Source organism: Eptatretus burgeri, chromosome 2, assembly GCF_056783735.1.
Source record: "Eptatretus burgeri isolate ZD-2024b chromosome 2, Ebu_testis_v1, whole genome shotgun sequence".
Taxonomy (NCBI): Eukaryota; Metazoa; Chordata; class Myxini; order Myxiniformes; family Myxinidae; genus Eptatretus; species Eptatretus burgeri.
Genome location: NC_140962.1, coordinates 138,138,838 through 138,154,744, shown reverse-complemented (window position 1 = coordinate 138,154,744; position 15,907 = coordinate 138,138,838). Strand labels below are relative to the sequence as shown.

Here is a 15,907-nt window from a genome sequence, read left to right as displayed (position 1 = left end):
TGACCGGCATTGAAACACAAGTTTTTATTACCCCATGCACGCAAATCGAAAAGCGGAGTTAAACTTGTGTCTCTGTCTGCAAATGTCAGTTTATAATCGAGGAACAACTTGATTTCAATTGAATATTACATTTTTAACACTAATCGGAAACCAAGCCTGTCGTTTTGTCATACGTTTGCTCTGAATTTGTTCCGATCGTGCATGCACAGGGAGGAGTAAGATAATCCTTTTACTCTGCCTGCCTGCCTGGCAGTCAAACAAATTGAAAATAATTCCAAACAGGAAACTTCCTGTTTTTAAGGACATCATAAAGGACACAAACAACAGGCACGAAGGACTAATGTAACATGTTGGATACGATGGTGCAATAGACACTTCTGGAATTAATTTTTTTTCTACCATCTTTAAAATCTTTATTTTATTTCAACTGAATTATTTACATGAACACTGTAAAAGTCAAATCATCTTCTTTCTGCTTCCAAAAGGCTCAAGTTTAGCAGTACTTGGACATGTTAAATAACGTGTTGTATAAGACACCATCAATGGTGGTAAACTTCTGGAATTTTTTTTTTTATACGACCTTTAAAATCATTATTCATTGAATAAATAATTGAATAAATAAAATAAAATTATTGAATTATATACTTGAACTATTAAGTAAGGTGTTCTATGAACCCTCTAGTTTGTTTCCCAATCCATGTTTGGTTGTTAATTCTCCACTAATTTGGTTCAAATATTACAAAGAAGTCTGGAGATGCCAATGGACATCAAAAGATGTAGACGTAGACGCTAGACATGCGGAAGATAAATTTCCCAGAAAACTCGTGTTCTGTATCTGTTGTCCATATCTTGCTCTCCCCCATGACGATGACGACGTCTGCCATTTGGGTGCAACGTGAAAATCGAACACTAAGTTCTCGATAACTGTGTATCTGGACGGCATGATGGTGTTGGGGTCATTTGTAATGGAAGAATGGTTTGCCGATCCACTGAACTATTGCCTAACTTGACCATAAAGGTTACATCACAATGCGACTGTTGAGATATGGCAACATCGCATGTTGGTCCGTTTCCACCTACGAGAAAACAGTGAGTGCACCATTCAAAAGGAAACGTAAAAGGTAATCCAAAAAGTTGACCATTGAGCAGGACAGTAGACCTCCGTCCAACATTGGTCTTCACAACGCAGATTCGTTTACACACACGGGAACAAATGCAAAGCTTATTTCTGGAACGTGCGTAAAACTTCATCATACACGGGTTAGAATGTGGCACCGTGACCATATCATGCGCTGAGGCGACGTCTCCCGCCATCTTCTACCACATAGTGTTTTCAGTCTGAATAGCACCGCAATCGAGTGAGCTTGTGCCTAGGAGATTTATTTAAGTCAACGTTATTTAGCCACATGCTTTACCCTTAAATGCAGTATGGCAACGAAACGTCACACCTCTCCAAATGGTAGTGCAGTGAAGAAATCCCACAAGGTTATGACACGAGCAGAGAAAATTGCGATTTTGACCCAGTTGCGTGGCGAGATGAGAGTAGCATCACTCGGCCATGAGTATCATGTGAATGAGTCCACCATATGCACCATTTGTTCAAGCCTGACCGACTTCCTGGAGTTTATAATAGAGAAAGGCTCTGCCCCTGGACAGGTGTTCAACTCTGACGAAATAGGACTTTTATACAAGAAAATTGGTGGCTGGACATATATCTCCAAGGAGCAGAAGGTAGCACGCGAGGTTCAAGTCTTTCAAGGATCATCTCGAACTACTTTTTTGTGGAAATGCATCCGGCGACTTTTAAATGCAAACTTATCGTGCCGCAACATGCCTACCAGCGACTATGATCCCACAGCCTCAAACAATTAACCCCCACCCTCCAAATTTATATACAGCACATGTATAGCGATTCCCTCTGAGGTTTTTTATGAACAAAAGAAAGCGTATAAAATATTTCTCTCTGTCTGTTCGGTTCTGCGGCCGCGTTCCCCTATCCTATTTATCCCGTATGATCTTAAGCTTGCACAACACTGTTTTGCTGAACATGCGGTTTTCCAGGAACCTAACCCCCACGTTGGACGAGGGTCTCGACTGTATTGCCTTGCCAGGGGAAGTTTTGTGTAACACTATTACCTTATCCACAGAGCAAGCTCATCGCTGGGAAGATAATTCCAGCAATCGCCACAACTACTGCTGCCATAGTTGGCCTCGTATGCCTCGAGCTGTACAAAGTGATTCACGGCGTCAAAAATCTCGATTCCTACAAGAATGGCTTCCTTAACCTGGCACTGCCTTTCTACGCCTTTTCTTCGCCCATTGCGGCTCCCAGACATCAGGTGCTTATCCTCCCCTGTACCGAAGTCTTGTTTTTCTCTCCAATGGAAAAAAACAACTTCCCTTTTTATTTTTTGAGGAATACCCGTCTTGGCCTTGGTTCTTCGTTCTTTTCTCATGTTCATTCTTGTCCTGTAGCATCCTTAGCTTTTGTTGCATCCACCACTCATTTAACCATCTGTGTTACTCTTCCACCACTATACTTTTTTATGAATGCTTTGATACCGTCCATTGTTATTGCTGCCTGACACATGCATCAACGTTATGCCTTTGTTTCATCTGTATTAAAAATATATTTATTAAAAATATATATATATATATATATATATATTTCCTCTTAGTACTATGAGGAGGAATGGACTTTGTGGGACCGCTTTGAGGTAGATGGAATCAAAGCAGATGGTGAGGAAATGACTCTACAAGAATTCCTGGATTACTTTCAGGTAAGGCTTGGAACTGATGTTTTATCCTTTTGCTCCTTAGTCATGGCTTCGACTTCATGTTTAGGTCTTGATACGCATCATGAAGCACCTGCAGTGAGTGCTTCCACGGGTGCTTTTGTGCAACCCAGTTATTTAGACGGTCATTCCAAAATGAGTTTTGGTCTTTTTTTTTTTGTCTGGTTGGGGAGGGGGGGTGGGGTGTTGGCCAAGCTCCCAAGCAGGCGTCATCTCGGCATGAAGGTTTATACCTTGGGTGCTGTCAGTTTGTGTGTCCATCTAGAGCCGATGCTCAAAAATGACTGGACGCATTTCTTTCCTATTCGGCGCAATAGCATCTGGGCATATGAGGCACATCAAATGATTTTTGGGATCTGAGCCATAAGTGATGGGATGCATGGTTTGATTTCTGAATTTTGGCATTAAATAATAATAATAATAATAATAATAATAATAATAATTACAGTAGAGAATCGTACATTATTGTACATGCTTTGGGAGCCATTATTTATTTAAATACACTTTACCATCTCCACGACTGACACACCACCTTGATTTATTTATCTGCATACTTTTTTTTACCATTCCACCTTCTACATACCATCTTGAATTATTTATTTATATACTCTTTACTATTCTGTTAACATTCCACCTTTAACTATTTATTGATTTACTTTATCATCCATCTCCGTGACCAACACACAACTTGGATTTATTTATTTCGTGAGTGTGTTATATTATATACGTCCTATAAAAGTGAATTTGTACATTTGTTTGTTTTATATATGCTTCAAAAACTAAAAACTGCTCAACCAAATTTTGCATGTTGTCCAAGGGTACCCCAAGTGTGGTTTTGGGGTAAAAATACTCAATCTAAAATATAAAGCTCTTTCTAACCACTGACTGACTGCCGACTGATATTAAAGATCGGTGCCGTCCGGGTGATGTAGAAAGCTGAAATTTTGCGTGCCGATGGACATCGAAGCCGATACACTGAACCGTGGGAAAGCATCCCAAAATGAAAATATATATAAATGAAAAAAAAATGCAGGTGAGCAACCTGAGACAATGGGGAAGTACGGTTTTTTTTTGTTTGTTTTTTTTATTGCTTGCAATGTGCAAGCATACCCTGCTCATACATAAATATACATATACATACACATGTACTAGAAAAAGTAACCATCACTTTTCTGACTGACTGGATGAAAGCAACATGTTGGACTTCACAAACATTCTGCTCGATTCACTCTATAATTTTCCTGAGGTCATCTTCGATATGCATGGAAGTTGGCTAACATCACCTTCATCAACCATCCCTGCTGCTTGTATATGGTGTGAGCAAAAATCTGCTTCACTACAAAGGCCATTGTTGGATTCCTTGGTTTGAACCTCCACTTAAAATGAGTGAAATGAAACATTTTGAAAATTTCAAATTATCATTACGTTGTTCGAACTTTCCTTGTACAAGAAGATGATTTGTAATACCGGATACCACGGGGTTGAGCTATACCATACACATTTACATGGAGAGATTTGGGGTCTTCCCACCCTGAACCCCCTCCCCAAGATATTGTTGCGGATTCACGCCCGCCGGCGTGCGAGCGGCCACGTAACTCGAATCGCGGCACATCGCCCACCGGACGGACAATCCCGTTGTGACCCTCTCGGACTAACGCCGGGAACTAGTCACGGGTGGGCCTTTCGGCCTCACCACGATCGTGCCAATCGGCCCCCCCGCGTGGGATAGGGTTGTTCGCCAAATTCGACCTACCTAAGTACCCACACGGAGGGTAGACCGGGCGATCGCACCTCGCCGCAGGTCGACTTCGGACACGGGCCACTTTAAGCGACCCGTTCCGTACTATCGGGATAACCGAGCGGTGTTATCGTCAACCACGACGGTTCGATTAATTATTGGGCGTATTTAGCCCACGACCAACCCTTTACGTGAAGTAAGATGGAGATTCAATTAGAGAAAAGACGAAGCGAAACGGGAGAAAACAGTTCAACATAAAGCACATTTATTCCGCAGCAAACGGAAAGCACACATATACAATTATACACCAAAAGCAAATGTAAAAGTAGAAGAAGCACAACAATTCTGCACAAAAAGCAAATGTAACAATGCAGATCTACTACCGACTACCGAGCACACGGCAACACTTGTACAGTTTTACTTCACAGACGGCGCCGACAACACGTATACTCAAAGCAAAAGAAAAAGGGACCACCCTCAACTACAAGGGAGCAGACGGGCCTGGGGCCGAGACCGCGTCGAGCCTACCCATCTGGTGATGAGCCGCAAGATGGCGGCGGCGCCCCGACTCCGCGGGCCTCGCTGGCACTGCCTGGAATGGGGTGGGAACGGGGCCCCCTTCTCACACTATATCAGCGCGGGGGGAAACAGGAGGGGGTTGTTGATGCTCGGGGAAATGAGGATATCTCGCTGGCTTGGGTCCCGCGACGAGCGACTCCACCGCGACCTCGGTCGCGTTACCGGCCTCCCCTCTCCGCAGCTCCCCCACTCTGACACGAGCGCCCTCTTGACTGCCTTCGCCGCCGCCACAACTCTCCAACTCTCCCACTCTCCACTCTTCTCAACTCCGTCCAACTGCGATTCAGAAACTCTTTTTCTCTCCCGATTCAGAAACTCCCTCAACAACTGCCTTTTCGGCGAGCGAACGCGGCCCTTTATAGCCCCCGGGGCTTCGCTCCTTCACCTTCGACCCTTCACCTCTGGCTGGCTCCCCATTGGACAGAGGAAAAGTGGGCGTGAATGATTCTTGATCCGATTTCTCGGAAAGGCTGGTGTTTTTGCACCCGCTGCTCGGTGCGCGCCCTGTACGAGTCCAGGATCGGTGCCCACAAGCGGCGCGGGAATGGCGGTGATGCGATGGTTGCGAGAGCGAGATGTGACGGCAAGGGTCGTGGCTGTTGTCGTGAAGCGGCGTTGCGGTTGGTGGTTGTTGTGTGATGGCTGTTGAGACGTGGCCAGTGGTGGTTGTGGTGGTAGTAATGGCGGCTGGTCCAAAATAAAGATAGTAAAAGAAAAACGGCTATCTAAAAGGGTCGCAGCCCGAATGAATGACATTTATTCCCTCTAAACAACGGGTTTGGGCCTAACTACACATATACTTACAGAGATATCTCACCTACGGGACCTGAATGGTGGTTTGCGAATTTCGTCAACCACAACAATATGCTACCCTGGCAAACCATACTTTGGGTACCCTTGTGCAACAAGCAAAATTGGTTTTATTTGGTCAATATTTGTTTGTTTTGTAGTTTTTGAAGCATATACAAACAAACACACAAATTGAGATATACATTAATAATAATACTAATCTGGATGCCCCCATTTTAAGGCGTCTTCGATGATGACTTGCATGCTTGTTTTGTTATGTTTTGTTTTTCAAATCTGATGGGACAAAATGATGACAAATGATATGGTGCATTTGCTTTGCAGAACAAACATAAACTTGAAATCACAATGCTCTCTCATGGAGTCTCCATGCTGTACTCTTTCTTCATGTCGCCTGCCAAACTTGCAGAGAAAATGGATCAGAAGTATGTTTTGCACCCACCAGACCAGCATATGAGCCATTGGTTTACCTCCTCCACCTTTCCTTTGGAAAATTCCATGTTGCTGAAATGCCATTCTTCGATGTCGAAAAGGCAGACCAGTTTGGATGCTTTTGTGAAAAGGGAGAGGAAATGGCAGTTAAGATTGCAATGTAATGGGAATGTGTAGAAGCAATGGTGATTCATATCAGGCTGACAGGTTAGCCCAGAGGTACACACACTTTCCTTTAAGCTGTCTAACCTGGGTTTCAATGTCTTTAACTGTAAACTGCCATTCTGGTGTTTTTCAGGCAGGGTGAGTCATCAATGTGTGTGCCGTCCCCCGGATGGACGTTAAACTGGGTGTCCAATCTACCGGCATTAATTGCTTGATGTTGAAGATCCTATGGTGTCTTTAGGGAAAGAGTAAGCGAGCATCCCGCATCCCGAACAAATCTCCAGCATCTCTCCAGACAGAGTCTCCAGCATCCCGAACAAATTCCAAATTCATGCCAAAATCACCTTCAATCGAATGTTAGGCTGGACCAGTTGTAACTTGCAAACAGACTTGTGCTAAAAGCTTCTCCCACAGCGGACCCCACAATCATCATCATCATCATCATCATCATCATCATCATCATCATTTTTATGGCCGTTTCCATGCTTGCACGTAGAAGCCTTGTTTCAACTAATGGCTGCTTTCCAGGCTGCACGATCACTTGTTAGGCCTTTAACTCTATGATCGTCTCTCAGCAACACAGCCCATGTTTTCCTCGAATTACCTCAAGATCTCCTTCCATTCACATTCATATTTATACACCTCTTCACACAACTACCCACCCCCATCCTTTCCACATGTCTGAACCATCTCAACCTTCCCCTACGCATCACCTCACTCATGCTTTCTATACCTAAACTATCTTTTAATTCCACATTTGACTTCCTATCCTTCAGTGTCACATCACACATCCACTTCACCATTCTCATTTCATTTCGTTCACATCTCCGTTCATCTTCCTTTTTGATCACCCATGTTTCACTGACGTACAACGTCGCGCTTCTAACGCAAACTGCATGCAGTTTTCCCTTTAATCGGAGAGAGGTCCCTCTTGATGTCAATCGGGCTGACAACTCCCTAAACTTCTCCAGCCACTTCTAATTCTTGCAATCACTGCTGCTTCTGCACCACCACCTACACCAATCATATCACCAAGATAACAGAATTTATCGACGTATTCCAGAGATATATCCCCATAAACTAACTTTTCCACTCTAAATGGAGTCACTTGTTTACCTGCGCAAACAGCACATTTGAAGTCAGGAACCACTTGCAGTCTACCCCTGATGCCACCACACTGATTGTGCTCCCAGCAGTTGCAGGATTTACACAATGTTGAATTGCTACCTCCACCTTTTCTCCAGACAGCACAGGGTCACCTCCCTCTTTTTTTCCCCCACATTTCCTTCTCCCACACCACTAATCAGTACTTTCGTTTTCTCTGTATTCACTTTTTAGTCCTCTGGCCTCCATACCCTCCTTCCATCCTGTATATTTACCCATTACCTCTTCCACACTGTCAGCTATCAGCACCAGGTCATCAGCATACAAGAGTTCCCAAGGTGAGCCTCCTCTAAATTCTTGTGATAATTGGATGTGATACAGCCTCGAGAACCATAATGAACAAAATTGGGCTCAAGACTGACCCCTGATGAACACCCACTTACACTTCAAAATCCTCACTCTGCACTCCATTTACCCTCACAGAGGTTTTTGGGCTATCATACATTGCCATGACTACCCTAACTAACCAATCCTCCACACATAACTTTGGACCATTGGACCATTGCACCACTTCCTGAGGCACCCTATCGAACGCCTTCTCCAAATCCACAAACATAAAGTGCAGTTGTTCATTCTTCCCTAGATATTTTTCCTGTAATTGCCAAACTATAAAAATTGCCTCCATCGTGCCCCTTCCTGGCATGAAATCAAATTGCAGTTAATGTATATTAACACTGTCTTATCAATTTATCCATGACTCTCTCTACCACTTTCATTCCATGGTCCAGCAACTTCAGACCCCAATAGTTGCTCTGAACTTAGACATCACCCTTCCCTTTATAAATATTCACCATTATATTCTTAAACCAATAATCTGGGACAGATGTCTCCCTCATAATTGCATTTATGAATTTAGTGATTAAATTCACTCCAATATCACCAGATGCCTTCAGCATCTCTACAACAATACCAGTGCTGCTCACCGCCTTACCATTCTTCATTTCATCAATGGCTTTCTTCACCTATTCATTCATTATATCAGGTGCTGGGCCCTGCACCGGCTCTACTGCCTCTAGAATATCCCTGTTCAAAGGGAACTCCTGATTTATCAGGTGCTCATAGTAATTCCTCCAAGCATTTCTAATCTCCCCATGGTGAACCAGTACATTTCCCATATCATCCCTCACACATTGTTCTCCTATGAGATCCTTATTTTGACCGATCATTTGCTTTGCTATCTGAAACATTTTCCCTTTAACATCTGCATTATTTATCACATCTGAAAGTGAATCCTGTCCTAATTCTTTGGCCTTGTAAACTTCCCTTCTTGCCCTACGTTTCGCCACGAAGTATTCCTCTTTATCCCCTCCCTTTTTCCAAATTTTCCAAATATCCTTTTCTAGAGTCTTCTTTTTTTCTTGAATCGCCCTATCCACCTCATTATTCTACACCAAGTGCCCTTCTCGTTACATATGCAAAAGTCAATTTCTAATCCCCCTCTTCTTTTCTCTCCTGCCTCCAAAACCACACACTAAGCAATTTCATCATTCAACTAGAAGGGCGCTCGGTCAGGCACATACCTCCGCCAGGCTGATTGGTTTACATTTTGTATCCCACTGATGAGCCGGATTTGGATTCGGAACTGAACTAAAATTTAATCGGCTTATCACCTAACCAACTCATCCACCAAGTTTCGTCCGAATCCATCCACGGCTTTTTGAACTATCCTGCTACATGTCGTTTATGGCCCGATCTCTCAATCTCTCAAAAAAGCACTAAAAAAATTATCGGATCCAGGTCCGGATTCGGATCTTCACCAAAATCTAACCATTTCGTCCTTGTCATGTACCCAAGCTTTTCACAAAATTTCGTCCGAATCCGTCCACAACTTTGAGATATTTTGTTCACAAACAAACAGACAGACAAGTGAAAACAGAACCTCCATGACTCCACCTTCGGTGGCAGTAATAATTGGATTGTCCTGAAATGGTCATTGAACAGCAGCACGAAGATGAATCATTGAGTCTTTTGTAAGTGGGTCATTCAAGGTCAAGTCGAGGGTCAAACATTCCTCCCTTTGCAATACGAGTTTTCAAGTTTTAGAACTTGCATCCTTGGACAGGTGGTGTTTGTTCCTCCCATCCCCTTTAAGTACATTGGGCAGCGAACAGGTGGTGTAATGAACTTTAAAATTACCTTCAATTTCTATCCTCCCCATTACCTTCAATTTTCATCCTCCCCACTTTCCTAACGTCCCCCATTCTCCCAACTAATCTCTCTATTTCTTATCTCAAAAAAATAAAGATAATAAAAAATCAACAACGACAACAACATGCTAACCTTCTCCCGATTCTGGTTCTTCCTCTTATCTTCCTCCGTCTTCTTCCTCGATTTTTTTTTTTTTTTCAACAACACTTCCATGACCTAATCTGTTGAAAACTCTCTCAAACATTAATAATAACAACAAAAACGATCTTATAATGCTTCATCTTCCTCTCTCACACAAGTGGTACTCTTTACTGTTTCATAATGCACCACTCTTCTGCTATTTTTAACAGACTGCTCTCTTTTCCACCTATTCTTCATTCCTTGCCTAAAAAATCCAACTATTACAGCGCTTCTTCTCTCCATTCTCTGAATTCGCCTTTATTGCATCCATCAATAATTGTGTTAAATCGCATCTCTGACCTAAAACTTTTAAAAACCACAGTTTACCATGGATGTTCGCTTTCCATCAACCATTCTTTTTTTCCAATTTCAGTGCCAACCCACCCCCCTCACTCTCACTCTCAAAGCAACCATCCCACTCTTCTCCCACCAAGCCTCCCTCTCACCTCTCTCAAAAATTCCCCCCTCACCCTTCTCCCACCTTTCATCCCCCTCACTCACCCTTCTCGAAGTTGCCTCCCCCTGTCATCCACCAAGCTGCCTCCCTCCACTGCCCTCTCACCTCCATCTCTTCACTCCACCTCCTCAAATCCTCAACTGCCTTCTTCCCCCTCTCTTGTCCCCCCCCTCCCCCAGCACCACAGAGCCTTTTCTCCTTCTCATTCGGCCCCCTCCCCTAGCTATTCTGCAATCCCCCACACTCTTTCAACAACCCTCCTTACCTCCCCCTCATCCCTTGTCCTACCCTCCCCTCCCCCCACCCCCTGCACCCAAAGCCTCCTCCCCAACCTCTTCATTAAAAGTGTGGACCTCAAATATCCGGGGCCTTCGCTCAAACCTTTCAGATCTTTCCATACAGGCTGCCACTGACAAACCAGACATAATCTGCCTACCAGAAACTTTCCTCTCCCAAGATGTGTCTGACTCCCAAGTATCTCTCCCCGGTTACTCGCTCCTCCGGTATGACAGACCTGAGCCTTGTCCTGGTGGGGGTGTTGCTCTCTTCATCAAAGACTCTATTTAATTCCTCACTCTCCATGCACTGCTCTCACTCCCCCACACCCCCAGGAATACCTCTGGCTACGGCTTCCCCTCCACTCCCACCTCATGTTTATATGTGTACTGTACCGTCCACCGAACAGTGATGACTCCATCTACACCTCACTATCCGAAAACATGGACCATCTTCTATCTTCTCATCCAAACTCTCTCTTCCTCTTATGTGGTGACTTCAATTGTCATCACGCCTGTTGGCTCGGTGTGGGTACCTCTCTCACCTGTCATGGCACTTCAGCAAAAGCTTTCTGCAACTCATTGGGACTGACTCAATTGGTCAACTTCCCGACCCGGATCTCAACCAATGGTACTCCATCTCTTCTGGATCTGATTTTGACAAATTTCCCTGACAATGTCTGCTGCTCTTCCTTCGCTCCAATCGGTTCTTCTGACCACGTTCTTGTCAAAGTGGACATCTCTCTGGCTGTCATCAGAGAACCAGCTCACCGCCGTCGAGTCTGACATTTCACTCAAGCCGACTGTCAGGGTCTCCTAGCAGCCATCAAACTCACAGACTGGTCTCCTATCACTACTTTCTCAAGCATCAACTCATCCTGGGAATTCTTTCAAAGAAACTTGCTCTCCCTCATGCACAGATTTATCCCCTCTCGTGTTCAGTTGTCCTACCCTTCCTCCCGCCCTTGGTTTACTGAAGCTTGTGGCGAGGCAGTTGTCCTGAAACAACTTGCCTTTGCCTCATGGAAAGCAAACCCACCTGAGGACAATCTCAGTTCCTTCCACAAAGCTCGGAACAAGTGTGTATCTACCCTCAGGAGAGCCAGAAAACAATATCTTTCTCATCTCAAGTCTGAACTCTCAAACCTCTCTCCCTCCTCCAAATCCTGGTGGTGTCTAATCAAATCTGTTTCTGGTGTATGTTCCCCCTCCATCCCCTCCCTTACCTCAAATGGCCGCAATGCTGATTCCACACGTGATAAAGCTGAATGCCTAACTCGGTGTTTGCAGCTAAATCTTGTGTCCTAAACCCATCACTTTCTCTACCCACCTTACCCAGTCGCACCCAAACTGTCCCTGGACTCTGTGTACTTTTCTCCTAACAAGGTGGAGAGCTTGCTTTCAAACCTCGACTCAGATTCTGCAACCGTTCCAGACAGCATCAGCCCACGTGTCCTCAAAGCCTGCTCTTCTGCTCTTGCTCACCCTCTCTCTGTTCTATTCACCCTCTCATTTGCTAAAGGTCATCTGCCATCTGCTTGGAAATCTGCTAACATCACTGCCCTGCATAAAAAAGGTGCAAAAACAGATCCCTGCAACTACACACCAATCAGCCTTCTCCCAATCATCAGCAAGGTTATCGAATCCATCATCGCTTCAAACATGAAATCCTTCCTCTTCTCCAATGACTTGATTTCCGATCATCAATTTGGTTGCAGACCAGGTCACTCCACCCTGGATATGCTGCTTCTGCTCTCCCATCAATGGATGGAGGTCCTCAATGCCAGACAGGAAATCCGAGCCGTATCCCTGGACATATCACGTGCTTTTGACACAGTCTGGCACCCTGCCCGACTCACCAAACTCTCTTCCCATGGTATCCAAGGCCATCTGCACTCATGGCTCGCAGACTTCCTCTCCTGTCGCAGTCACCGTGTGGCCCTAAATGGAGTTCTTTCATCCCCTCTTCCTGTCCAGGCTGGAGTTCCTCAAGGCCCTGCTCTTTTTCTGGTCTTCATCAATGATCTCTCCGACTCTCTGGAAAATCCTCTATATCTCTTTGCTGATGACTCCACCCTCTGCTGTACCATCTGTCATCCCTCAGACCAGCAAGCAGCAGCTTCTTCGCTCACTGTAGATCTGGATAAAATCACAAACTGGTCCAACACGTGGAACAAGTCTTTCAATCCAGACAAATCTCACACTCTCACTATGTCTCTTCAAAAGGACCGTTTAGAAAACCCCCCCATCCACTTTCTCAACAATCCTCTGCAAGAAGTCTTTTCTTTCAAGCTTCTGGGTCTCACTATCTGCCATGCTGAGTCTTTGGGCCTCTCACTCAATCACCGCAGGTTGGTCGGTGGTCTTTCTCTCTTCTACCGACTCCTCTCCAGCCTTGCCCCCCCTGCTCTCTCTGCGATTTGTCCCCACCACTTTTCCACAGGGCGCTCAAGGTCCACCAACAACCCCCTTCTGGTAAAACTACCAAAATCACGAATCACTGCTCACCTTCACTCTTTCATTCCTCTTTTTTCCCGCCTTTGGAATAAACTCCCTCACTCTATTCATTCCCATTCTTCCCTCCAGGCCTTCAAAACAGCTGTTCACCACCACCTCTTATCATCCCCCATCCAAACCCTCGATCTTTTCTTCCCCCGATAATCCACCCAAGCCCACTTCCTTCAATTCCCCTGCTTTCCTTCCTGAAAGTCCCTGCAATGTCCATCTTTTCTTCCCCATGTTCCCCGTCCCATCCCCATCCCTCTCCCTTCCACAGATCTCCTCATGTGTCTGTTTCCCACTGTTTTGTCCATCCCACTCCCGCCCCTCTTGTCTCATGCCCCCTTGCTGTGCGTTGTGTGTTAGCTCTCATACGAGCCCCGACAAGGTATACAAAAAAAAAGACCTTTTTTTGTGTGGACGTGATTTAAGCTCATGGATGAGCTCGAGCAGAATGGAAGGGAACAATATGAAAAAGGAGAAACACTAGCAGCAGTGTAAGGGGGTGAAAGACACACATGGGGGTGAACAAGCTGAATGAAACACAGAAATAAGGGGATAGTGGGGATGAAACTGAAAAGGAACAAAAGAAAAGAGGTGGGGGGGGGGAGGAAATCGCAAAAACCAAGAAAATGGTGTGTTTCTTGGGAATCTGGTAATTTGGGGTAGAATAATTCACGAGTGTGGATGGGTGATGACCTGAGATAATGGGGAACAGCTGTCTTGAAGACATGGAGGGAAGAATGGGACTGAACAGACTGGGGGAAGTAAGGTTGGTTCCACAGGTGAGAGAAAAGAGGAATAAATGAGGTGAGCCTGGATTTTGCGAGTTTAACAAGAAGAGGATTACTGGCAGACAGACCATCATGTACACCCTGCTGAAACCTCAAAGAGCAGAGTCAAGAGAGGGCAGAGAGTGCAAGACCAAAAAAGGATAGAGTAGAATTCAGTCTTAACCCTTGCAGCTACAGCAGCTGAAAGATTGCTGCTGTCTGAAATACAGTGAAGCTTTTGGAAAGGAAACCATGTGACATGTTTTTGACAAGTTGGGATCCCAATGTGTTGTTTAAAAAGTTGAAATTTTACAAGTGTTCCCAGGTTCAATTTTGAATACCCCTTCCCCCCTCCCCCCACACTTCATGTAGTAGAGAAACTCCATTTCTGCATTCATCTCATTTGAGCAATAATAAGTTGTGCCTCGCTCATGCCAAGGTTATCATCACTATGAAGTCATGCAATTGTTCTGTGCTTATTTACAAATACAACTTAACGTATGATCACATCCAATAAATGCCTCCATTTTTCTCTCATTGTAAAACTTCTCATTCCAGGATGTCAGATATCGTCACGAAAGTGTCGAAGAAGAAGATCGGGAAGCATGTGAGGTCCCTGGTGTTTGAACTCTGTTGCAATGACACGAGCAAAGAGGACGTGGAAGTGCCCTATGTGAAGTACAACTTTCGTTGAGTTACGTGCGTGTCCCTCCGTGCTCCCCACCGCCCATCCTCCGGCACCGCGTCTTGTTCACTCTTCCCTAATCTGCCAAGTTGGCTCTGTTGGGATTTGGTTTGTCCTATTGGAGGAGATGGGTCCTTCCTTCAGGAGGGTGCAACCCTCATCGTTCTTCCCTACCCTCTGCTCGCTCGTTGTTTTGATATGGCTGATGTGTTAAACCCGTTTCATTTGCCAATGTGGAGCATTCCGCCTGTCCTTCGTTGCCGCATACTCTAATTTAATTGGAATTTATTCTGCAGACATGCCCACTCGGCCACCCGATGAGCATCCAATGGTGTAATGGGTCCTGTAGACATTGCTACTGAACGCGTATTGGCACTGTCCTGTGTGTGGATATGACTCGGAGCTGCAGGAAGCTTGTTGGCCTGGAAAAGGCCTTGCTTTTTCCTTATCTTGCTGTGGTTGAACCTTGAACAGAAGGACTGTTTGTGTGCACCAAATTTCAAAAACTTCTGTTTTTTAAGGACTGTAAAAGTCATGAATCAAATAAAGTGGCATTTAAAAATTGTCCACTTTTTGCTTTACTTTCTTCACATTCTAGAGAAGGCCATCTCTATGTTATGTCTACCATTTGGTGGGGGGGGGGAGAATGGGGTAAGGGAGGAGTTCTGACATATTCTACACATTAATATTGTGGTAAGAATGGTTATCTCCAACACTCTTGCGTTCATTTTGATCAGATAGTGCTCAAGCTTGCACATGATGACACGAGAAATGTTATCTTTAAAAAGCATCAAAATTGCACCAAAATTATGTTGAGAATGAATGAGCATGACCACAGCCTCTGTAGTCACCTTGCCATCTATCGAAATGATACACGAGAACTAACCCAAAGACCAGTAACAATGGCCTGGAGAGGAAGAGAATGGGGAAGGATCACCGTGCATACAACATTGTGGATGTGCAGGGGTGACGAGGTAATGATAGATTTGAAGGACTGAAGTGATGAGGATGAGAAAATAGGACACAAAGACTATTCCAAATTTGGGAGAATATGGGGATAAAATGGCCAAGTAAAGGAATCTCAAGAAGCTTTGAGCCTCATGATCCATCGGTTTTGATTGGAATGCTAAAAAGGCTTCCAAGATAGGATCCAACTTGCTCCTTAGGTATGCAAAGAATCGTGGGCCTCACAGACGTGATCCCACCTGTT

The 15,907-nt window shown here is 44.7% G+C and overlaps 1 protein-coding gene across 4 annotated transcripts in view; it reads left to right on the top strand.

Annotated features, from left to right (window-relative positions):
- Window positions 1-15,262, top strand: part of UBA1 (ubiquitin like modifier activating enzyme 1) — a 62,987-nt gene extending 47,725 nt beyond the window's left edge. For all 4 annotated transcript variants that reach the window (XM_085871455.1, XM_085871454.1, XM_085871457.1 and 1 more), the window contains exons 22-25: window positions 2,148-2,339; window positions 2,679-2,780; window positions 6,244-6,344; window positions 14,571-15,262. In XM_085871455.1, the coding sequence (XP_085727581.1) occupies window positions 2,148-2,339; window positions 2,679-2,780; window positions 6,244-6,344; window positions 14,571-14,706 (531 nt within the window). In that variant the 3' untranslated portion in view covers window positions 14,707-15,262. The remainder of the gene's footprint in view (window positions 1-2,147; window positions 2,340-2,678; window positions 2,781-6,243; window positions 6,345-14,570) is intronic.
- Window positions 15,263-15,907: the final 645 nt, after the last annotated feature.